Source organism: Propithecus coquereli, unplaced genomic scaffold (genome assembly GCF_000956105.1).
Source record: "Propithecus coquereli isolate 6110/MARCELLA unplaced genomic scaffold, Pcoq_1.0 Scaffold552, whole genome shotgun sequence".
Taxonomy (NCBI): Eukaryota; Metazoa; Chordata; class Mammalia; order Primates; family Indriidae; genus Propithecus; species Propithecus coquereli.
The window spans coordinates 358,806-383,453 of record NW_012151419.1 but is presented as its reverse complement, the minus strand read 5'-3'; the positions used below and the strand labels follow the sequence as shown (position 1 = coordinate 383,453).

Below are 24,648 nucleotides of genomic sequence, written 5' to 3'. Positions count from 1 at the left end.
CATCACCATCACCATCACCCATCATCATCACCATCACCATCACCATCACCATCACCATCACCATCACCATCACCATCACCATCAACAACCACTGTCACCATCACCATCACCATCACCATCACCATCACCATCACCATCACCATCAACAACCACTGTCACCATCACCGTCACCCATCACCGTCACCATCACCATCACTATCACCATCACCATCACCATCAACCATCACCATCACCATCAACCATCATCATCACCATCACCATCACCATCACCATCACCATCACCATCAACCATCATCATCATCATGTCGGGTAGTCCAAGAGACAGAAGAGGAGATAAACAGTGTGGGTTCCTAGCAAAAGAAGAGGACTAGAAGTGGAAAGGATGAGTGAGACAGGAAGAGAGAGAAGCAGTGAGAGAAGGAAGAACTTGTAGATAAAGTTACCAATTCCTAGAACTGGAAGGGACTTTGCAGGTCGACAATCTACAGCTTCATTTTACAGATGGAGAAACTGAGGCCCAGGAGGGGGAAATGACTAGTCCGGGATCACACAGTGGGTCTGTGTTGGAGCCAGTGGGAGATTTGGGTCTCTCTTCCCACTCATCCCACTGCCTCTACCACAGGAAAAAGGCCACCAAAGGGTCCTCAGTGATGGAAGATAGGGATGGGGTCATTGGAACCAGCCCCATGGGGCGCTGGGAGGTGGCTATTGGGAGAGCACGGGGGTCGGCTGCGGGGAGGCCTGGCTTACCTTGCACCTGCGTCTGGTACACGATGAAGTAACTGGGAGTCCCGCAGCTCTCAAACTCCTCCGCGCTGCACTTCTGGGCACAGAGCTGCTCGTCTTCTCTGTCATGGAGGGGGAATCGGGTGGTGGGGAACCCACAGTGGCAGGCGGTGCCCGCGAGAGCCGCCAGCGGGTACTCCTGGGGGTGGAGTGGGAGAGGAAGAGGAAGAGAGTTGCTAAACCCCTGGGGACAGCCCGACATTCCAAACGTGGAGCAGGACTGCATTCAACCTTCCCATTTCCCATCACTCTCCCTCAACGTGAGGGCCCCCAGACTTCATCAGTGAGTCCTCCTTTTATGATTTTGCCCACCTGTGCACCTCCAGTGTATCATTTATTTGTTTCCTTTACGTTAACTCACTTTTTGAAACTTAAATCTAGAAGGAAACTTTATACGGCTACCACAAGCAGTACTTGTGACCAAGCAGCATTTCCACACGTTCCCATAAACACAAATACTATATAAACAAAGTCATTAAATTCTGTGTAGGCAAGAGTCTGAGCCTGTGGTCATGTTTCCTGCAAAAGAGAGAGTAGCCGAGGGTAGAGAGGTGTTAGAGACGCTTTAGCACTGAGATGATGCTTTCTCCTGGAGGACTTGAAAAAGAAATCCCTTTCTCACTGTCACGCAATGTAGTCGCAGGAAATGGCCCCTTGGTAGGACGGTGATACGGAGCCCACGCCTTGGGAAAAGCTGTCTGAAGCTGTGCTTTTAAACCAAAGAGGACACTGACGTCTGCGTGTAGCCATTGTCAGGACAGCCACTCCCGAATGCTTCCTGTGTTCTATCAAACAGCTAAGTGGGACCAGGATGGACCAGGGTGGACCTAAGATGACTGTCCTTTGACCAATTTGCTTCTAAACCAGACTCACATCCCCTAGTTTTCCCTGATAGCTGGTCCTCAGATCTGGGAACAAACCAAGGTCACACCCATGTGGCTGGATCCAGCAAGCTTTGTCATGGCGGGTTTGGTTTCTTCCTAACAGATTTGAAATGCAACACAAGCTGCGGTGCCTGGCGGGTCAGCTTCTTGGGCCACCACTGATGAAGTTTTCTAACTACTGACACCTGTTGGAACCTCCTCTGACACCCTAAATCTCAGACTCTCCCCCACTTGGCACAGGCAGCTCTGTATCCCTCCCTGTTTAATTCCCCGGGTTTCTCTCCTCTGTCCCTTAAGGAGATCAGAGCGAACAGGAAGAGGGAGGTTTACAGAGGGGCCTTCCTGTCCAGCCGTACACACCTGCACTGCTCTCCAGTCCTGTGTACAGTCTGACTGCTACACTGGCTCACCCTGCGACTTCGCTGTCACACACATGTTTATCTCCTTAGTGCTGGGGATAGAAAGCAAGGAGATGTGGTCTCTGTCCTCAGGGATGTGGGCATTTGCCGGGGGCCTGCCTTGCGGCTTCTCCTGGGTGCTCAGACCTCACCCCAACGCTTGGATGCTCTGAGTCATCATCCTGCTTGGCGGTTTCCCTCCTTGGGTTCCAGCCCTCGGGGAGACTGGAAGGCTGCAGCACCGTAGCGGCTGCTGCTTGCCGAGACGTCCTCCAGGCAGCCCTCTGCACCGCGGGCCACACAGCTCACTTCCCACAACTAGCCTAGGAGTTTGAAATTCTTATCCCCGTTTTCATAGATGAGAAAACCAAGACTCAAGACAGATGAAGTCACCTGCCCAAGCTCACAGCACAAGCGGGTGACAGAGCTAAATTTGACACTGGGGACTGACTCCAAATCCAAGCTCTTAGCTCTGAGCTACCCCGGAGACCCCACAGAGAGGCTTCCAAGAGCCACTGGAGAGAGGCCAGGCTACCTCAAATCACCAAGCATCGCCCGTGGGCTTACTGGGCTCCTAAGAGGCATCCTGGGAGGTCAGGGGTCAGGGGTGAAGTTCATGAGATTAAAGGAGGCTTGGCCATCATTTGGTCCAGCTCTCTGGGCAGGAATCCCCCATCCACGTGGTATCCCTGCCAGGGGGATATTCCTCACTCCCCAAGAGGGCCCTGGAGGAACCTCCAGATCCCCTGGAGGTGGGGAGCAGGGGGTCCTGACACATAACAGGTTCTTATTCAATATTTGCAGAGTGAGTGAAACGCCCAATTATCTTTTTGTGGTGGAGGTGGGATGGTTCCCCTCTGGACATCAAGTCCTGAGCTCCTTTTGAGGGAGGGCTGAAGCTCCTCGGACACCGCTGAGTGCCAGGTATGTGCCCAGTTCTGTGCTGGGTACGGGGAGAGTGTTCACAAAATGTACGAGGCACAGCCTCTGCCCTTGGTGAGTTCACAGTCCGGCTAGGAAGGAAGGATAAACAGGCAGCCATCTAGGATCCTGGGCTGAGAAAAAGACCCATAGATCACCCAATCTCACTGTCATCCAATGCCCGGAGTTCTGGACGCTGCCTCTGCCTGGTCTCTACTTGCATACCTCCAGTGATGGGGAGCTCACTCTGTCCCAAGATAGGATTGTCCTTACCTTCACCTGGAAATCTTCTCGTGCTTCGAGGCCCAGTTTAAATGTCAGCTTATTCCTGTGCATTCTGCACTATTAGAACACACTTCCTCAGAGGGAGAGAAATCTACCCCATGTAGCTCCAACCCTTGGATCCACTCGAAACAGTCACATCCGTCCCCCGCATCACGGATCACAGTCAGTGACCTCAACCATCCTGACGGAGCCGTTGCCTCTCCAGCCAAGCATCCCGTTCCCTCAGCTGTTCTGCGCTGCCCTCCCCCGGAGCTCTGCGAGCCCGACCTTGCGCTCACCTTCTCTGTACAGAGGTCCACGCACTTGTCCACGGACATGTTCAGCATGGCGGCCGTCACGGGCAAGGCCAGCGAGAGGTTGTCAGGCCGGCGGAAGCAGCCTCGAAACACTGCGCTTCCATCTGAAGAGCCAGAGGGAAAGGGAGTAGTGGTGAGATCCAGAAGGAGGCGGATCCAGTCGGGAGAACCACCTTCTGGAAGGGGCTGCTGTAAGTTGAAGCCCGGAGAAGGCGAGACTCTCACTCAAGCCCACACAGCGAGCCAAAGCAGAAAGAGCTGCCCCATCGTTGGTTCTTGAACAGGTCTGTTCATTACCAATAAGGTCAATAAATCAAAGACTGTTCTCCTCGACCCTGGCATCTATGTCAACGGTGCAGGTCACCTGGGCCATGCCAGTCCCTTTTCTTTGTCAGCCATCCAACTTGTCACCTCCTCATTCTCAGGGGTGGCAATGCCTCACTCAGGGAAATGGCATATTCCACGGCGGGTTTTCATGATCTCATCAGGAGAGGGCCGAGGGTTTGAAGATCAAGGGAAGCACATGATCTAGGGGTGTCACCTGCTCTTCCTCACCAGAACCAGGGTACCGCTCTCCCCACCACAACCCTGGGCTTTAGGGGGAAAGGCCTGGGCTTCAGGAGTCTCTGTGTCCCCACGACTGAGCACCTACAGGCTGCCAGGGCCTGATATATGAGAGGGACTCCAGTTGTGAAAACTTAATCCAGAAATATTGCAACTGCACGAGAGAAAATTTGGTGGCCATTGCTAAATCCAAGAGAAGTCATCCCTTAAGAAAATATTCAGAGATATTAAGCCTTAAGCCAGGTGCACTGGAAGAGGCTGGGACAAGTGTTTTATTGAAGGCCCGTGATCAGATAGGGGCAAACAGAGGAGCAGAAGAAGACAGAAGAAGGAGAGAGGGAAGATGTGACCTCAGATGGAGCCCACCTCCGCCTCCCACAGGCAGCTCTGGAGGGAAAACCGCACCGGGGAGTTGGTCCCACCTTGAGGAAAGAAGACTGGCCTTGGCCTTGTATGTCCCCGCTTCCAGTGTCAGCCAGTTCCTGGCTGTGGGCTGTCCCCTAGGGTGGGGCGTCACTTCCTGGGAGAGGCTGCTTGTTCCTGTCGGACCAATGGCTATTTTTCAGAGAAAGGGGCAGATGTGAGCTATTGTCACCAACAGTCACCATAGCCAAGGGGACTTGGGGCGGGCACCCATAGCTTCCACTGCAGATGTGCACAAAGATTTCATCGACAAGGATGTCCTCTGCAGCATTTATTAGAACTAGCACGTAAAGGATGAGAAACAACCTAGGTGCCCAACAATGAGGTTTTGGGGCAATTAAGGTGTGGAATGACAATAGAGGGGAATTTTATGGCCCCACTGAAAGTAATGGTGTTAAAGGTTATTGTAACCAGATGAAGATGTGTTCAAAATACAATGTTCAATAAAAATTGAGAATATAAAACCACACATATTATAAAATATCAATTTTTTAAAAAAGTTATCTGTCAATATAAATCTCTAGAGAGACATATACTAACATGTTAATAACCATGATGTCTCTGGATAGCAGGTGTGATGGGTAAGTTTTACGTGTCAACTTGGTGAGGCCATGGCGCCCAGTTTGGTCAAACATTGGTCTAAACGTTGCTACGAAGGTATCTTATACGTGTGATTAATATCTACAGTTATGAATAGTTGATTTTAAAGGAATTAACCTTGATAATGTGGGTGAGCCTGACCTAACCAGTTGAAGGCCTTAGAAGCAAAATTGGAGGCTTCCTGGAGAAGAAGGAATTCTGTCTCAAGTCCACGGCATAGCTCCTGCCTGAATTTCCAGCCCGCAGCCTGCCCTGCAGATTTCGGACTTGCCAGCTCCCACCGTCATGTGAGCCGATTCCTTAAAATAAATCTCTTCATGTATCTATCCATCTATGCTATCAGTTCTCTTTCCCTAGGGAACTCTGACTGTTCCAGTAGGATTATAGGCAATTTTTATTTCTATCTTTTTGTAAAACTCTTTCCTAACTTTTCCTACCACGCATATGTATTTTTTTATGTAATAAAGACAAATAAAAAATAAAAAGTGGCCCCTGTTAAATTGGTTGAAAGGCTCATGATGCACCTTTGTGTTCCAGTATTTCTCAAATTTTGAGTTGCATATACCTTCCCAGAAGCACAGCCATCCCATAAGACGAAGGACACCGTTATCGCTACGTGGCTCAAACCATGGGTGCCATTTACAGAGTTCTTACTCTGCTTCTGAATACTTGAGAAATAAGCTCACGTCACCTTCTTGAAAACCCTGAAAGGTTCATAGTAAACTCTCATTCTACAGAAGAGAGAAACAGGGTTTAGACAAAGTCACATGACCGTTAGCACACTCTTACAGAGGCTCATCTCAGAAACAAACTGTTCGCCCTTAGAAAAAGCAAAGCAAGTTACAAAAGCCATCTGTCTCTCTCTGTATCGGTATCTGGGTCTATCTGTAGCGTAAAACCACTTTTTAGCATGCACATATATATTTATATTTAAGTGCAGAGAAAGGAAATGGAATTACTCCCTTAGCAGAAGGATGGAGGGAGGAGGTTTATGAATGATAATTCTACAGTTTTGCTGTCAAAGCCACTCTTGTGATTATTTCTGCCACGTGGCACCTGGCACCTGAAGCTGTTCACTGAGGCAGCAAGTGAGGCAAACTCAGAGGATACCAGGAATCTGGGTAAATGGCGAATTTCCAGGGCATGCCCCAGACTCACACACATCTCTTGCTATCTCGACTGTCCCCGTCTCTGGCCCCAGCCTGGTGAGACAGGTGCCAGCGGTGGCGGTGGCAGGATCAGGATGCTGCTGACTCATGTGTGGTCCCTCCAGGCCTCAGTTTACCCACATATAAATGGGGAGTGGGGGTTAGACTGTGCAGTGACTCTCGTGCCTGCGACCCATGGAACATCTGGGACAGTGCGGAGCCAGCTGTGACCGCCCCCAGTGACTTGGGGCCTCGCTGGCACTTGGAAGGCCGGGGCCAGGGATGGATGTGCATGCTGTACAGGGGACAGTCCTCCCCCTTCCCCTCTCCAAATGAGGAATCGTCACATCCCAAATGCCACTAGTGCCCCGTGGAGAAACACCGGACAGTCTTCCATCCTGTGGCCTGGGGTGCGGAGAAGGAAGCCCTGGCGGGTCACCCAGAGGAAGATTTAATGATGCTGGTATTAACAGAATGTGCCGCACGAGGTGAGGGCAGGGCGGGGAGTGGGCATTTGAGCTAAGGCTGCATGGCAGTGGGTGGGAAGCCCAGAGCAGTGGGGACGAGTGCTCACTTCACCAGAAGACCCAGTTAGCCGGATGCTAACTCTGGTCACAGGGCAACCAGATGCCACCTTTCTCTCTCTCTTTCTATTCCACTAGCATTTACTGAGTCCCCCCCTGATGCCAAGCTCCATGAAGGGTACTTTGGATCCATTTGATCTTCCCAGCAGCCATATGAGGTAGATGCCACGCTACGTCCATTTTCCAGATGAGAAAACTGAGGCTCAGGGAGGCTCTCTGGCTTCCAGAGTCACAGAGCTGGTGAACGACACAGTGAGAGCCAAGCCAGGGTTCTCTGTGCCCCAAGCCCATGCTTCTTCCAATATTGATAATATTCTTATGATTAGATGCTTATATTAATATTATAATATTGTCGTTCTCATTACAGCTACCGTGTGTCAGTCATGCGCTGACCGCCAGGGACCAGGCCGAACCGTTCACACGCACGCCCTCATGGAAACCTTGCGTTCACCCTGGTTGTGTAAGGACTCCCATCTTCATGAGGGTTCTTGTACTCAAGGATGAGGAAACTCAAGGCTCAGAGGACTGAAACTGCTTAGCACAGGTCTCAGCTTAGAAAAGTCAGAGCTGAGACGGGAACCTAAGTCTGTCTGACATCTGTCCACTCCTAATACTTATCGAGCGCTCTCCGTGTGCCAGGCACGGCGTTAACCTCATCTGATGGAACCCTAACTTCCACCAGGGAGCTCTCATTCTCCCCATGATAAAGAAGAGAAAACAGAGGGTCAGAGGGGGGAAGTGACTTGCCCAAGGTCACACAGCTGACAAGCAGCGGTGTTTGGATTCCAGCCCAGGAATGTCTGAATTCTAAGTCTGCACTCTCCTGGGCTGTCCCTCTTTCAAAAGCCACCCCAAGGCCTTGCTCTGGTGTTCCACAACACTGGGACATTTATTTTCCCTCTTCCAACCTTCATGGTCACTCCACTTTTGACCACAGATTATTCAGAAAGTTGGGGCTGTCACTCTGAGATCACCTGACACTGGAGTCTGATTTTCTTTAAGCATCCCAAAATGTTCAGATCCTGACCCTGAGTTTCCAGAACCATCTTCAGGTGGTTAACCTGCCTCTTCCCCACCAGGATCCTAAAAGAATCGTCCTAAAATCCACCTGGGTCATAAGTCGTGGCCAGGAGGGTTGCTACAGGCAGTGGTTTGGGGGTTGGGGGCCAGAGGAGGTCCCCTTGGGGCTGGGCAGTCCTGGGTGTCCTACAGGGGTTCCAAGCCCATCACCTCTTATGCTCTAAGGTGGGTTGTTCCCTGAGCCCCCTCCCACTACCCGGGCAGGGTCTGAGACCCCAACATAGGACTGTGCAGGGACAGACAGAGTCGTGTCTACTGGGGTGAGGGGTTTGAGCACACGGGTGTGTGTGTGTGTCTGTCTGTGCACGAATGAGGGCAGTCGTGGCCGCACCGAGGGTGTTTGGGCAGCGGGACACGACACTGAATGTGTGTCTATCGCTGTGTGTAGTGTGCGTCTGACTGTGTATGAACAGGTACGAGCGACAGCGTGTACATCCGTGCGTACGCGTGCGTCTGTGTTCACGGCGGAGTGAGTACCGATCCACCTCCTTGACGTGCGGATGCTGAACTCCGAGAACGAAAGCGTGACCCCGAGGGCCTTGTTTATCGGCACACAGTGGGTCTATGGGGGAACGTAGGTGTGTGTGTGCAGGTGTGTGTCCACCTGCCTGCCTGGTCTCGTGCTGGTGGGCATCCGACTGCGCACTTCCGTGCGCCTCTGTAAACAGCCACGTGCTCGTGCATCAGACCTATTGAGAGTGAGTCTCACCCTCACCGGGGGTGTTTGTGCACATGGAGACAACAACCCCAGGGGCTATCTCTGGGTTGCCTGGCAACCAGTTTGCAGAGAGGAGGACTCCCCGTTTCCTAGCAGAGGACAAAGCTAGCTCCAGCCAACCTCCCGCCAGCCTGGCTCAATGCCACCAGGGGTTCGACATTTCCCAACCATCCCCTGAACAGCTGGCGCCTAGGTTCTGATAAAAATGCCTATTTCCTCAGTGCTGGGGGAAATACCAGAGGGGTGGGGCCGTCTGCTGGAGTCCAGGCAGATGGAGTCTCTCCCCAGGACGCCAAGAGCACTGGGGACCGTCACATCTGGGGCCCGACGTCAGGGTTGCTGCTGGTGTCTGCCAGGTTGTTTGTACCACAGCTGATCTCACATACGCGTCACCTCTGAGCAGCACATGTGTGCCTGACGGTGGGCGTGTGAGAGCTGAAGTGATCCCAAGGTAGTCTTAGGGGTCCCCTGCTATTAGGGGTCACCCGTGCATCCACTGCAGACATGCACTCCAGAAATCGAAGGCACCGGGGGCATCACTCAGGGGCCATGAGCACACGTGCTCTGCATCTGGCCAAGTGCTCTGCTCTCTCCCTGCCTTCCAGCTGGACACCCATCTCTCAGGCTCAGTCTGCTGACGGGCCACATTAGCATGTGTCTCCAAATGACCTTGAGGGGCCCCACCCTGACCCAGCATCCCAGGAGAGGCCCTCCAGTCTGGTATCACACCAGAAGGCCGTGGCGCTTCCCTGGACAGACAGGTTCAGGATGAGCTGTCCTGGCCAAAGAACAGAAGACACGAGTTTCAATCCTGACTCTTCTCCTCTCTGGAACTCAGCATCCTCAGCTGTGCAATGGGCAGCCCTCCTCCACAGCACCCACTGGCAGGTCTACCCTTCCTTGTCTTTGACCACGAGCAAGCTTCTTCTCATTTCAGAGCCTCGGTGTTCTCATCTCTAAAATGAGGGCATGAATATTGGGTGGGTCATTCAGAGATGCACATGAATGAGGCTTGTGAGCTTCAGGTACTGGGAAGGGGCAGTCAGAGATCTAGCTCCTTGCCAGCTGTCCTTAGAGAAGGAGAGAGGGATGTGGGATTTTCTCCATGTGGGTTTCCTGCAGCCTGCCCAGCCATCGGGAGGCCAGACTGCGAGAGTGGGAACAGGGGGAAGACTGTGGATCCCGCTCTGCAGAGACTGGTCTCCCTTTGACATTTAAGCATCTGCTAATGAGTCCCCGACTCTCCCAGCTTAGAGAGGAAGGCTATACTGAATGCCCTGAATATCAAATAAGGTGAGGTCTTCAGAGTCCTTAAAGGGCCAGAGACGGATCAGAAGCTACCGCTGTGTGTCTCTCTTTAGTCAAGGTGTGTGCTGGGGGTGTGGGTGGGAGGGTGACGGGTTGGGAAGTCAGTTCCAGGAGCAGTTAATCTCCTGGATGGAGGTTCTTCCTGAAGCCTGGCCCATTCTTCTTTTGGGGAAAACCATGTGAAGTCACAGAGGGTTTCCTGATGTTTGGTGGAAAGGGTAGAGAACGTTCTGAGCCAGAGGGAATGGTTTAGTTCGACTCCCAGGGACCTGGGAAGTGCTTTGGAGCCCACTTCTGTCTGCAGATGGCTCTCCATTATGTCTTGGTGATCCGGCCACAGAATAGACACGGTGGCCAAGACGTTTAATCGTCCCACTTCCCTCGTTTCCTGCATGTGCAGTAGGGGTCACCTGGTTCTCCCCTTCAGTGGGTGAGAGGATCTTTTATCTCATAGGTCAGAAACTGAAAGGGAAGTAGCCAGTAGCTCCCTCGACCTTCCTGACACTCTGCTGTGGTCTAAAGAATTTTGGATTTGCACAGGAGTGAAAAGATGCCTTCTCGTTTGCAAAAATCTCTGGTGCCCAGGGGAAAGGTCATTGGCTTTAAGTCCGACAGACCTGGGTCAGCCACTTATTAGCTGTGCACCCGTGGGCAGGTGTTTTCACTTCGTTGAGCCTCAGTTTCTCTCATCTGTAAATGGGGACCATCCTGTCTACCCTGCACAGCTGGGGTGGAAGTCCACATGATGGCATTTGTACCAGAGTCTGAGACTTAGCAAGTAGTCAGTCCACGGTGCTTCCTGTTCCTTTGTCTATCACTTGCCCACCATCTGCGGAGGGTGGCTAGAGCCTGTGCAACAGATGCTGTCCGCGCCCCGTCAACACGCCTGCCCTTGGCATGTGTAGGCTGACAGTGGCCATGACTCTCTGCCTTGGGGCCCGTGAGGGACAGGCTGCACCTGCCAGGGGGTTAATCCCCCCAGGGGCCACCCTCGGCCAGTGATGGGTGGGACTTGGAGGGAGAATAAACAGCAACTTCCTGCTCCGCGGGTGGGTGCCTCTGCAGTACGTCCTGGCCATCCCCCAGAGATTCCCCAGCGGGATTGAGCTTCAGTTGTCCTCAGCAGGGACCTGCTTTGTCGGGGACCCTGGCCTGGCTGCCTGTACCTCCCCGTCTCCCTTCTCCACTCCCCTGCAGGCGCATCCTGGCAACAGCTCCCAAGGCAACCGAGGCTCACATCCTTGCATCTCGGGGGCCCAACTTAAAACACCTTGAATCTTTGAGCACTTTTACTTCACAAGGAAAACCCTGCACAGCGTTCAGGGACACTGCTCTTCCCAGCTCGTAGTCCGTGGGAATGGCATTCCCTGGAGTTGCGAATGGCCACAGCAGCAGCCTTGAGTGGCATCTTCCTAATGACCAACGCCTACTAAACAATAGCAGCAATGGTAATAATAACAGCTGTTTACCTTATATCATTAGTGCTATATGGTGCACACATTATATCTCAATTACTCCTCACAACAACCCATGAGGCAGACAATGCCGTTGTCCTGTTTTACAGGAGAGACCCTGAAACTTAGCAAGATTCTACCACTTTTCAGGTCACACGGCAGAGGTGGGATTTCACTCCAGTCTTGTTTGATGCCGTATCCTAGTTTCCTACCTCTCCACTGTTCTGGAGACCTGCCCAATTCTAACATGTTGGGCTCCACACACACCCATGCCAGCTACCCAGATTTCCCAGAAACCCTCTCAGGCACCACAGGAGGAGTCCAAGGATTGCAAAAGCCCATGCCCCACATTCTGACAATGTCAGCTCTTCACTGCCCGGCTAGCTGGGATGGTGCATGACCTCAGCAGTGTGGGCTTTTTACTAGCAAGAGGCAAGCAGAGCAACTGTTCATCAGCTCTCTTTGCTAGGGGCAAATGAATAACAGCCTGGAACCAGCTGCAAGTGTCTCTGAAGTCCTATCATCTCTTTGTTCTAGAGCTTCACAAAAATGAGGTAAATGTCACCAGGCGTCAGCTTAGAGGCAGGCGTGGAAGAGTTCTCCTTGGTTTGAAAGAAGCCACCGCCCCCTGGGTAATTAGGCCAAGCTCTACTGCATTAAGGGTGCTGGTGAGGAGGAAAGGCAGTGAGCTGGAAGCTGTTAACAGCTACCTAGCTGCCTAGAATCAGAGAGAGATTGAATTACACAAAGAGCCCAACTGTCCAAGGAGAATTCAAACCTGCTATTTTTAGATATTACCAAAGGCTCCTGCAGGCTGTTGGAAATTCAAATAGCTTGAGTTGGGTGCTTCTCAGAGGGAGTTGGGGGGTTTTTATTAGGAAGAAGGGAGCATCACATCTCCTCCATAACAGGCACTGTGCTAGGTGCTAGAAAGCACCTGGTAGTCTCAGAAATTGTGAAAGGTTGGATTGTCCCCATTTTACAGATGAGGCACCTAAAGCTTAGAAAGAGTAAGTGGCTTGGCCAAAAGGTCAACGCAGTGGCTAAGGGAGCTGATACAGAATCAATGTATGCCTGTTTCCAAAACCTACGTGTGCCCAACGTTTTTCTGCCCAAAGAACTGGATTTTGCTTAAGGTAGAAGAACAAACCATTTCTCCCCCATCATGATACAGAAAGAGAAAATTTTTCTATCACCCCCTTGGCCCTCCATAGAAGAACTTATAAAGTCCTATATGAGTTATAAAATTCAGGGCTCCCAGACTTATGTCAAAGGCCTGGCAAAGAAGGAAGTAGACATGGTCCATCCAAGGAAACGTGACTTTCCCTTGATCATCTGGGGCTGCTCTCAGAAGAATTGGCTGGACACAGTATCAGTGAGTAGAAAGCACCAACACTGCACACATTTCTCCTTCTACTACCTTTTGAAAACTAAAAATGGCCAGAACTAACAATAGTGTACAAAATCCACCGTGTAACTTGTGAATCATAAAATCAAGTGTCTGTTTTTTCAGTGATAATGTAAGCTTCATAATTCCATCACCAAGGTAGAAGGGGGTGGGGGGGAACAAGAGGGAAAAAGCGCAGAGCCCTGGGAGAGGTTGGTTTGCAGTCACCGGGGTTTGGGGCAGTGCTTAAGGACGTTCAGCACCACGGACAGCTACCCACGGGACCAACGCGTAGAGCTCTGCGTTGTTCTGATGAACCTTGCAATCCAAATCTTGCTAGTATCCTCAGGCAGATGAAATTTCTTACAACATCCTATCAAGCCATAATGTTCTCAGATCACCAGCATGTCTCTCCCCCCTGGGAGGAGAGCTACGCTCACGGACACATTTAGCAAACTGCTGTGAAAAATGTAATCTGACCAAGAAGGAAGTCCACTTCTTGGTTCTTTTGTAACAAGGGCAAAGAGTCCACATGCCTGAGAGTCTGTGTCAAGGCAGAATAGCAGGGTGCCGGCAGACATTTGCTCTGCTAACCTTTTAATGCTCTCGCCATCGTAGGAGCTCCATCGCTGCAGAAACACGCAGGCTGGCTCCCTACGTGAGCTGGCCACGCCCACCAGAGTGGTGCCTGGGAGATAATAAACCTCCTTTGGATCTCCCCAGTCATTAAGAGTTCTGTGCGACTGCTCAGGGAAACACAATTAGGACACAGTGTTTATACCAACTAATGACTCTACAAATGAAATCTGGTTCCCAGCATACCTGTTTCCTGGAGTGTTTGCTCATTTCTCTCGCCTGATATAATATATGCTCGGGTTGTATGCTGGGGACTTGGAAGGCATCTCTTTCTGATTTATGTGTGTATAAAGCAGATCCCAGGCATGGGAAGCTGAAGATGCCACTGAGTCAGAGCAAAGATATTGGAGATTCCACGTTGCTTAGAGTCAGAAAACAAGGCAGAAGGAAGAATCAGCGTTCAGGGAAGGAAGGAGTTGAGCTGCAGCCAAGAGATTCCTCCAAAAGTCAGAAGATGGGGTCGTGAGCCCAGTTCAAGAGGTCAGGATGTCTACAGCACTATAATGAGTGAGCACCAAAACTTGGAATGAGAGATCCGTGTTCCAGCCTATGCTTAGTCTCTAAGAGGCACCGTGACCTTGGAAAAACCATGCCTGCCAACTGTTTTCTGAAATAGCCTCCACCCTTTCGAACACTCTATTCCCTTTGCCTAGTTTTTCTCTGACCCCTTGGCAACTTGCCTTGAGTCTGAATATCCTTCCCTTTTCCACCAGGCAAAATCCTACGCATCTTTCAAGGTGCTCATCAAGTGCCCCTTCCTCTATGGAGCCTCCCCCAGAGCTGTTCAGTTTAGCCACTTCTGCTCTCTGGGTCTCAGTTTCTACAAATGTAAAACAGGGGATATCGATGAGAATGGTGCTTCCAACATGGTACTCAACACATGAGCTTTGCCGACTCCGAGCTTTTGCTCATGGGTTAGAATACATGGCTCTTCCTTTCACCTAGAATCCCCTAGAAATGCAATTCAGCTCAAGAGTTGCTCCCTTGGCTCCTCAAGACAGAGTCCCCGCAGTCCTCTGTATGTCCCCCCCACAGTTGAACCAATCCCACTGCATGGCGAGTTCCTTGAGGACAGGCGCTGGGCTTTACTCACCGCAGAGCCTCTGCCTACCTCCTCCACTGGGAGCCATTGAGTGTTCTGGTTTAATGAATGGTCCCACTGCTCTCTCTGTGTACTGTGTTGCCAGCTGAGAGCTCACTGAGAGCCTCAGCTTGACCCTCCTCAACCATCTGTCTCCTTATCCAAGCCACCTCCACTCCAAGACTTGCGGTTAATATGGCTGAGATTTTCTTTTAGGGTCTCCGGCTGAAGGTGCCCAAGCTGCACACTTGCACAGCGATGATTCAGAACAACTGTAGCGGACTTAGAGAATCCAGGACTCCACTCTCAGTAGCAATGAATGTGTTCCCCCTCTTGGACATAATACAAAGATGCCTTTCTCAGATGGTGCAAAACACCACCCAGGATAATTCTGCCACCACAGAGGTAGTCAAGGGAGGAGTACAGCAGTGTGTGTGTGTGTGTGTGTGTGTGTGTGTGTGTGTGTGTGTGAGAGAGAGAGAGAGAGAGAGAGAGAGAGAAAGAATGTCTAGGTTATGCAGCCAACCTGAACGTTAACCAAAAGGAGGTCTGGCTAATGTCTGGCTCATGACATAACACAATTTCATTATTTTTGTTCTCTATCCCAGCTTCATCCACCAGGATGTGTTAGTGGCAGCAGGTTCCCCCTCAAATACCCCTCCCTGACTTTGAGGACATCTCTTTGGATGGTCCAAGTATCACCATCAAAATAACATAAACATTGGCACGAAGGGGATCAGCTGTGAGGATGATAAATATGCCATCGAGTTAGAAACTCATTGCAGTAAGAGCCAAACCAGAAACCCACTGTGCAGACATTCTCCAGCCTGGATTTCCCACACCACCTCTGCTCTCTGAGGCCTTCAGGACCTGAACCAAAGTGAGTACGGGGGAGGAGCTGGCGCAGTCCATTTGCAGAAACGAGCCAGTTTGCAAATTGGTGGCAAGCTCAACCCCATTGCAAAGCTTGGAACTATGGGATTGAAAATACGGGATTTCAAATACTGAACTCACTATCAAGCGAACCAACAGCAAATTTTTATGAACAATGAAATCCACGTGGAGGAGGCCTTTCTCTGCAAACAGACAGGTGTCAACTTTCCGCCACGTTCACCCAGGTGGGCAAGGACTACGTTTGGGGCAAGATCTGCTGAGGTCTAAGACCTCCTTATTCAAAATGTGGTCCATGGACCAGCAGCCTGGCGTCACAGGGGAGCTCCCCAGAAATGCAGAATCCCACTGGACCCGCTGAGTCAGACTCTGCATTTTAATGAGATCTCCTGGGGGTTTTTTAGGCACATTCAAATTTGGGACATACTGGCCAAAAGGTTACACAAGCAGCTGTGGGTTCTGTTCCTGCCTCCGGACTGCGCAGGAGGGGTAACCTTCAGAAAGGTCAGCCTCCCATCTTTCACCAAACCCATTAGCTCTTTCCATAGGTGGTCTTAAGGTCGTCTGGAATTAGATGGTGTGACCCTGGGCTGGTTGGGGATAATGAATAATAGTAATCACCTGAAAAGGCTGTACAGAGAATAAATGAATAAAATGAAGAGAATAAAATGAAGTCAGGTCTGTAACTGGCTTAGCACAGTGCCTGGCACATAGCAGATTCTTGATAAACAATTATGAGTTGTTATTAAACACTTCTCGCTACTTCCCAGGAGGGGGCGATGATGGGACAATGAGAGGACAAAGAGGGGACAATGTCCACAGAAGATGAGCCAACTCCTGTCCTCTTATTCATGCCCTCGTTCTCTCGGTTTGGAAACGGGAGGGTTTTTTCCCAGCAAGACTCGAACAGAAGCACAAGTAAGCCAGGACGAATTCTCTCCACGAAAGCGTCAAAGGCTCTGGAGTTGGTTTACAAGCTACGGGACATTAAAACTCAGTTTCCTTATCTGTTAAAATGGGAATAAGTAAATAACAGTGTCCATTTCAAGGGTCATTGTGGAGATTAGTGTGCTATTCTATATGAGGCATTGGGAAGGGCACAGAGTGTTTGCTGTTGTCATTGTCACTGTTGTCATTGTGGCCACCATCATCTTCACGGTTAGAGACAAGCTCTCTGAGAAAGTCAGGAAGGACAGGCCAAGGTCAGGCTCCAGTGCAGTTTTGGAGGGAAGAAGGCTGGCGAGGATGAGGGGCCGCTGGTAGGTGAGGCAGCTCAGGAAGGGAGGGCACGTGGGGACGTTTCAAGCAGCCGGAACAAAGGGCTCTGGGAGCAGTGGGGTGGGAGGCAAGGCTGGGGCAGGATGGGGGTGGCCTTGGGGTGATGGGGAGCCACAGACGGTGCAGGGCAGACATGCGGGGACTCCCCGGGCTGGGTGGGCGAGGGCCGCGGCCCAGGGAGAAGCAGCGGAGGGAGGTGGGGCAGACTCACGTACACCTGCGGGCCGACTCCTGGGCCAGCTGCAGCCGGTAGACGGAGAGGCGGTTGGCGCCGCCGCACACGCTGCCCCGCTCGCCCTTGCACTCCATGTCGCACTCGGCCTCGCTCACGTTTGTCGCCTGGATCTTGTGGCCACAGTAGCACTCAGCGCCAAACTCCAGCCCGGCGTACAGGTAACCCCTGGGGGAGGCTGCCGTCAAGCAGGGCAGCTGCCACCATGGAGACCCCGAGGACAGGGAGACTCAACGTGGAGACCTGGGGGACGGGTGGCTCTGGGGACTGGGAGATCGCAGGGGGATGGGGACACTGCTGATGGGAGGGGAGGCAATGGGGAGAACCCAGGGGACCCACCCCACACGAGACCTGGCAGACAGGGGCCTTCAGGAGGCAGGAAGACCCCAAGGGAATGAGGAGACCTGGTGGCAGATCACAGGAAGACCCTGGAAGGGGGACGGGGGAGCCCCGGGAGAGGACATGGAGACTCAAGGAGATCTGGGGGACAGGCATGCTGCCGGGGCAGGGGGATCTGGGCTGGGATGACAAGACCCCGAGAGCAGTAGAGGAGGCTGAGGAGTCAGGAAGCCTTGGGAGGGCAGCAAAGCCGGAAGGAACACAGGGAGGTTCCTAGGGCACAGGGAGACCCAAACAGGGGACAGCAACGCCCCCGGGACCACCCACCTGCCTTCATCTCCGCCTGCTGTCTTATGCCCTTACACACCTGCCCACATAGGCACGCCACGTCCATATTCACCCTCACCTGTCCACACCTGCACACGGTATGCTTGTCACACACGCACCCCCAGACCCTCTGTGCTTCTCCCGCTCTGCCCCACTGTCTCCCTCCTCCCTGTCTGGAGACATGAGGCAGCCATCTCTTCAGAGTCCAGCCCCTTTATTCTGGAAACATCGCCCAGGAACAAGGACTCTGTGTGTCTCGAGAGGAGGCACGGGGAATGCGGGAAGGAGGCGGGGGCTCTGGGAGAGGGCAGAAGATGAGCTCATATACCCAGCCAAGGAAAAATTCCTTCCTCTGAAACAAAGAATCTAGGCACTGCAAGGTTTTTAACTTTTCTTTTCTTCTTCATAGTGATGGACTCCTTTTCTAAAAAGGACTCTTGGTGGATACCCCACTCTGTAAACAAATGAAAAGGGCTTTGCTTGCTCTGGCTGGCTCTGGGGGTAGGAAAGCCCCTACTCCCTTCCCTCTGTCCCCCCATCCCTTCGCCCACAGCGTCCTCTGAGGCACCCTGCAGACCACGAAGGCTCCTTGGGAAGCAGCGGGTGAGACACGGGTCACACGAGGTGCAATCAATGGGAACTGTCAGCTCACTTTGGGTCATGTGACACTGGCCGGAGAGACAGACCCACTCACACTCAGGCCTCCACACGCCCTGGGGGCTTGGGGTGGCGCATGGCATTGCCCGATCCACCTGCTCACCCGGGTGGGTGTGGCAAGAACAGCTTAAACAAACTGAGAATCTTGGTGTCTGGCCCCCCGCGAGCAAAATCCTAGGGCTGGGCTCGCCTCCTCCCACCTACCTGTCTCATGCTGTCTGTCTCTCTCAAGCCCTGCTTCTACGATGTCCCCATAATGGGACCCACCGATAGAAGCCACTTTCCCCATGAAAAGGGCCCAGGAGGTGTTGTCAATGCCAAAGCAGGAGGTGGCCTGGTCCTCAGAGGCAGAAGGGACAAAGTCTGAGGTGGAGGAGAACTGAGCTTCAGGGAGACACACCCAGAAGAGAGTCCAACGGCCGCTGCACCAGGGAAAGAACAGATATGCCAGGAAATCCCCGGGGTCGGGAGGCGTGGTGGTTTTTAAAATGCGTTCACAGATTCTTGGATAGTCCTTCCTTTAAGAGGTGGAGCTTAATTCACCTCTTCTTGAGCGTGGACTGACTTAGTGACTCCATTCTAATGAACAGAAGATGGGGAAAGAGACAGCATGTGACTTCCAAGCCTGCATCGTGCAATGCACTGTGGCTTCCTCCTTGCTGTTGCTGGTAGAGGGCTCACTCTGCAAGAAACCAGCCACCATGTTGTGAGGACACTCAAGTAGCCCCGTGGAGAGGCCGGTGTGCTGAGGACCCGAGGCCTCCAAGCAACAGCCACGTGAGCGGCCCATCTTGGAACAGGATTTTCCAGCCCTAGTCATGCCTTCAGCTGACTGTAGTCCCTGCTGATAGGGTGACTGCAGCTTCATGAGAGACATTTAGGCAGAATCACCTGACTCATCCCACTTCCAAATTCCTAATTCCTGACACTCTGAAATCATGTGAGATAATAAATGTTTGTTGTTTTAAGATGCTAAATTTTGGGACAATTTATTACACAGCAATGGAAAATTAATATAGGAAGGGAAATGGAGACACCTCGATATCCTCAAGGTCACCCATCACGGACTATTGACTCTGGTCTCCCTATTGTCACCTTTGCCAGAAGCATCTTTCAAAAATTAGAACAGATCATGCCTCTGGGTGCGAAAACCACAGCAGTAGTGTTCCAACTGAACCAGCAGCATCAGTATCACCTGGCAACTTGTTAAACTTGCAAATTCTTTGGCCCCACCCCAAACCTGCTGAACCAGAAAATGGGGGTGGGGCGCAGCAATCTGCGTTTCAAAAGATTCCACGTGATTCTGACGAATACTTTCGAGGACCCCTGCCTTAGATGATCTAGTACCTCCCTTGGCAGACAACTCCCCACCTCTTCATCCTCATCTTCTACTGGTATGATCTGAATGTTTGTGTCAAAAGTCACATGTTGAGACCCAGTCCTCAGGTGATCGTATTGAGAGGTGAAGCCTTTGGGAGGTGGTAAGGTCAGAGCCCTCGTGAATGGATCGATGCCCTTAAACAGGAGGATCGAGGGAGCCCTCTTGCTCTTCCACCTTGGGAGGACACAGCAACAAGGTGCCAATCTTGGAAGCAGAGATGCCAGATCTGCTAGCACCTTGATCTTGGACTTCCCAGCACCCAGAACTGTGAGAAAAACATTTCTGTTGTGTATGAATTGCTCAGTCTAAGGCACTTTCTAATAGCACCCTGAATGGACTAGGACACCCACCATCCTTCCCTTTGCCAATTCTGCTGCAGTCATGGGCTCTCTGATCCTTAAAAGTGCCCAGCTCATTCCTGCCTCAAGGCCTTCGTCCTTTCCCTTCCTGTGCCTGCAAGACTCTTCCTCTGCTGTCCACATGGCTGGTTCCTTCCTACCTTCCAGGTCTGAGCTCAAAGTCATCTTCCTGACGAGGCTTCCATGACTGCCCTACCTCATGTTACCCTGCACACCAGGTACTACCCCACCACCCCATTTTATTTTCTTATAGCTCCTATCACTTCTGAAGTCATCTTATTTATTCCTTTGTTTCTCTTGTACGCTGCCTGTGTCCTTCTCTGCCTGTGTCCATGAGGGCAGTGACCCTGCAGGTCTTGTTCACTTCCACGTCCTGGGACAATGCCTGGTATATGATGCATGTTTCATACATATCCGTTGAATGAATGTAGACCACTCCCCTGACTAACACTCTCTAGTGGCTCCCATTGCCCTCATGGTCAAATCCAGATGCTTCAGCTGCATTCAAGACCCCGTGCCACTGGGTTTCAGCCACCTCCGCAGCTTCCCTGGCACTCCCTTTGTACCCTCTGTGCACCCCCACATTGCCTTCCTGAGGACCTTGGGTATTTCAGGATGTTTCAGGAGTCCTGGCCTTTGAGTATGCTGTTACTTCTGCCTTACTGTGACTACCTAGAAAACTCCTACTTATCCTTCAAAATCCGGAACATGGTCTTGCCTTTGTAACTCTTTCTGAGCTCTCCATGTGGAGCCCTTTATTCCTTCCACCTTCATGACTCCCCTGCACCTTGCCCTCCTGGCCCAGCACGTATAATGCTTGATGTCTCCATACCCTGGTTTCCTCATCTGCAGAATGTGGTTCGTAACATTCCTGCCTCGTAGGGGGGTCTTGTGACATGAAAGAATATTTGCAAAATGATTATAACGGAGCCTGGCACAGAGCAAGCACTTACTAAGCATGTGCTATTGCTGTTCTATTGCCCAAACCTGTTCATGCCTCTGTCTCCCCAGAGATGGGGAGCCGCCCCGAGGGCAGGGTGGTGGCTGACTCATCTCTGCGTCTCCAGCATCTGGAATCGGGTCCAGCACGTGTGGGCAGCCGACAAATACTTGCTGAACTGAATTGAATGACATGAGTTGCTCCGACTCATCTGAGAAGTATTTCCTGACACCCCAGGCATATGGAGGCCTCTTCTGCATTTCCAGCTGTCTGCCATTATTCCGTCTCCACTCTTATCTCACGGTATTGCCCTTCTGTTTGCTTGTTCGTCCAGGCTGTGAGCTCCTTGAGGGGAAGGCTTTGTGGACTCCACCTCTGATTCCCCACAGTTTGAAAAATAAATTAATGACTCCATGTCATCAAGGACTTGGAGTCCTTCCCAAGTTGGAGAGGATCTAGGGTCAAGACTTTAATGGCGGGCTCCTCGGGCAGCTGATCATAAAGGGAGCATGCTTCCTAATCAGGGACAGTAGGCAGAGGCCCTCCGTGGACACCCACTTGCTCATTTCCACAGCAGGCATCCAACTTGAGGTTGGTAGCGCTCGTGACCGAGAGAGCCAGCTGGCTGGAGTCTGGAGGCGAGTGAATTAGAAGCCTCTTCACCAACCACTACAAGGTCACGGGACCCAGGAGATAAGGGGAGGAGAAGGTCAGCTCAGCCCCCTGGTACCTCCCAGGGTCCTGTCCCTGCTCACCAGTCCTCTTGGGACTCATTCACTCTTGCAAAGTTAACTCTTCCCCTCTGCACATGTTCTAATCAAAACCATCATCTTCTTAGACTGGAAAACACTGTCTGAACAGGTGAGTGTTTCTGTATTCTATACTGAGAAACCACCAGATGCTCCCACCTCACCCTTCACACGGACATCTTATAAGCCTCACACTTAACAGTCTCACCCGTGTGCACACGCACACCCAATTCTGCATTTCCAAGTTGTGTGCAATTCCTCACAATCTTGCACACTCTCAACACAGTGTTGCATGTTCAATGATGCAATCAGACACCTGCACACAGAAGCTCAATTCTAGACCCTTGCACACATATTCACAAAGACTCTTGCTCACACACGGCCACTATTATTTAAAGATTATCCCGTGTTAGCATTAAGCTCACAAGCATAACCAGCTGACCCCGCACACTATACATGACAAACTCCCTCCCAGGCACAATCTCACACAATTGCACAATCACAAACTCCCACACACCAACTCCCGAACAATCCTGCTCAGCTGCATGCATGGTGTGTGTGTGTTCACACATGCACACACACACACACACACACACACACACACACCCACACACACCATGCATCATCCTTTCCCTGTGGTCACGTGCTCACCCTCCAACACACCCTCCCAGGACAAGGGCAAGAACACCACTGGCAGGAACCTGAGAGGGAAGGGACCCAGATGAACGAGCCTGGGACGCTGGGGCCCTACCTACCGTTCAGCACAGTTGTCCTGGCAACGGAAGATGGTCATCTTTTTGTAGTCGAAAAAGGACACGCCTCGAAGGGCTCGGCTCTGGGTGTCATCCAGGTAGCAGCCGATGTACTTGGCTTTGGGGAAAGGAAAAAGTCAGACGTGGCTGGGGATGAAGGTAAAAGGATTACGGGAGGAAGCTCAATGTGGCTTTGGCTATGTGGCCGCGTTGACCTTTTGGTGTCAATTCCTTCCTCTGGGCAGAAACAGAGACTGAACATCACGTGTCTTGGCAGAACCTGGTCCGAACAGGGCAACGGTAAGACCATGGATCTTAGAGGCCAACAGAGGGGAGGAAGGGACCCTTCTGCAGACAGTGCCATAGCCAAGCTGCTGGGGTCGCCTGGTGACGACTGGGCACCCAGGAACCCAAACCAAGGCCGTTCCCTAGGCACCAAACAGGACTTCCCATTTCCTAGAGGATGAGATCCATATTAAGACAGCTCTAAAGAAAAGGCTTAACATTTGACAACATGCTACTGTTTCCACAAACTGCCTTAAGATATTTATTTTTCCCTGGAAAGCACACTGGACTTGGGTATCTCCAGGTCTAGACCCTCATTTCACTACAGTTACTTCCTAGCCTAGTAAGTTTAGGCCAATGAACCTCTTGGAGACCCAATTTTATTTGTAGTGAGGATGAAAACCCCAGTCCGGCGAGGTTAAGGTGGAATGATTAGTGTAAAGGTTTCTTCCATAGTGTCTTGCATATACTAGGCACCAAATGAAGGTGAGTAGAATAAGACAGTGGCCATTCACCACGCTGTGTAAAGTACTTCACAGTTTGCTTCTGTTATGGGCCAAGGTGAATGCTTCCATCCAAAGGAAAATTTTAAATCATGTAAAACAACCATCTAATTACAAACCACACACTTAGTATTCTTAAAGTAGTAGACATTTTCCTGTACTTCATGGTAAATAGTAACTCTCATACACAAACATAGCACTTTACAGTTTAGAAAGTATTTTCCTATATGTTGTTAACATTTTTATTACTACTAATATTTGGACATGAACTTTAGTAAGTGCTTAACGCATACTGTCTCATTGAATCCTTGCAATGAGCCTATAAGTGTGTTATTCCCATTTATATGGAAGAGAAAAAGGCCCAGAGAGGTTAAGTCACTGGTTCGAGGTAACACAGCTTGTACATTTGGAGTCAGAATTGGACCTGAGCAATCCGGTTTCAAAGCCCATGTTCTGAACTGCTTGAGTCTTGAATCAACTGGTCACAGAACAAAGATTTAAATCCAGTTCTGTGGGACCCCAAATCAGTAACTGGAGGTTGGACTGAGGATCCAGCCTGCCCTTGGAATTGAATGGCCCTTGTAGGGAATGAATGAAGAAAATACTAAATGCTACTTAACCGCTTCCCTGGCTTCCCTCGCTTAAACTGTGGGCTTCTTCCCCGTCCCCCTTACTTGCGGAACGCAGGATCTAAGAGAAGACGTGGGCTCATTATCAAGCAATCGCGCCCCTCAACGCAGCTCTGATAAGTGCAGGATTTGTCAGCCCCGCCGGAGACGCGCCTTGACCTGATCACCTTGAATGTCTTTCATAAGACAGAGGTGATTTGCTCGACTAGGAACAGTCCATCTTTGTGAAAGAAACATCGCCTCCCAGGAGCAGGTACCTCAGACAGTGACAGCTCTGGAGAAGCCCATGTCTTGTCTCTGCGCTTGTTCAACAACGTGTGCCCCTCCTGTCACAGATGGGGTCGCAGCCCTTGGTTTGGGGCGTGGATGCTGTTCCTACCAGAGCTGGGAGAGAGGCTTCGTGGCCACGTGGGGGTGGGGGCTTCATGCTAAACTTAGCTCAGTAGCTCACTGGAGGACTGGGTGTCCCAGGATGACGCATTGTAGGACGGGGGCGGGGGGAGGAGAGAAAAAGAGGGAGTTGGAGAGAGGGACAGTAGGGAGAAAAGAATGGAGGAGGAAGGTAGGGAGGGAAAGGGAACAGAAGGAGAGTGGAAGAAAAGGTTGGTTTATTTGGGTAGTATTAAGTCTCTGTCATCAGAGCAATAGATTGTGTATATGTACACGTGTGTGTGAGAGAGAGAGACAGAGACAGAGGGACAGAGAGAGGAGAAAACATTACCATGTATTGAGTGCCTACTATGCGCTGTCTACTCTACTATTGGCCATGTCTC

At 51.3% G+C, this 24,648-nt stretch overlaps 1 protein-coding gene across 1 annotated transcript in view; it reads right to left on the bottom strand.

Moving 5' to 3' along the window:
• WSCD2 (WSC domain containing 2) overlaps window positions 1–24,648 on the bottom strand; it is a 61,185-nt gene that overhangs the window by 27,370 nt on the left and 9,167 nt on the right. Inside the window, exons 2-5 of the mRNA XM_012657595.1 lie at window positions 22,462–22,576; window positions 16,938–17,122; window positions 3,553–3,674; window positions 751–925 (exon numbers count right to left, since the gene is read on the bottom strand). Coding sequence (XP_012513049.1) covers window positions 751–925; window positions 3,553–3,674; window positions 16,938–17,122; window positions 22,462–22,576 — 597 coding nt within the window. The remainder of the gene's footprint in view (window positions 1–750; window positions 926–3,552; window positions 3,675–16,937; window positions 17,123–22,461; window positions 22,577–24,648) is intronic.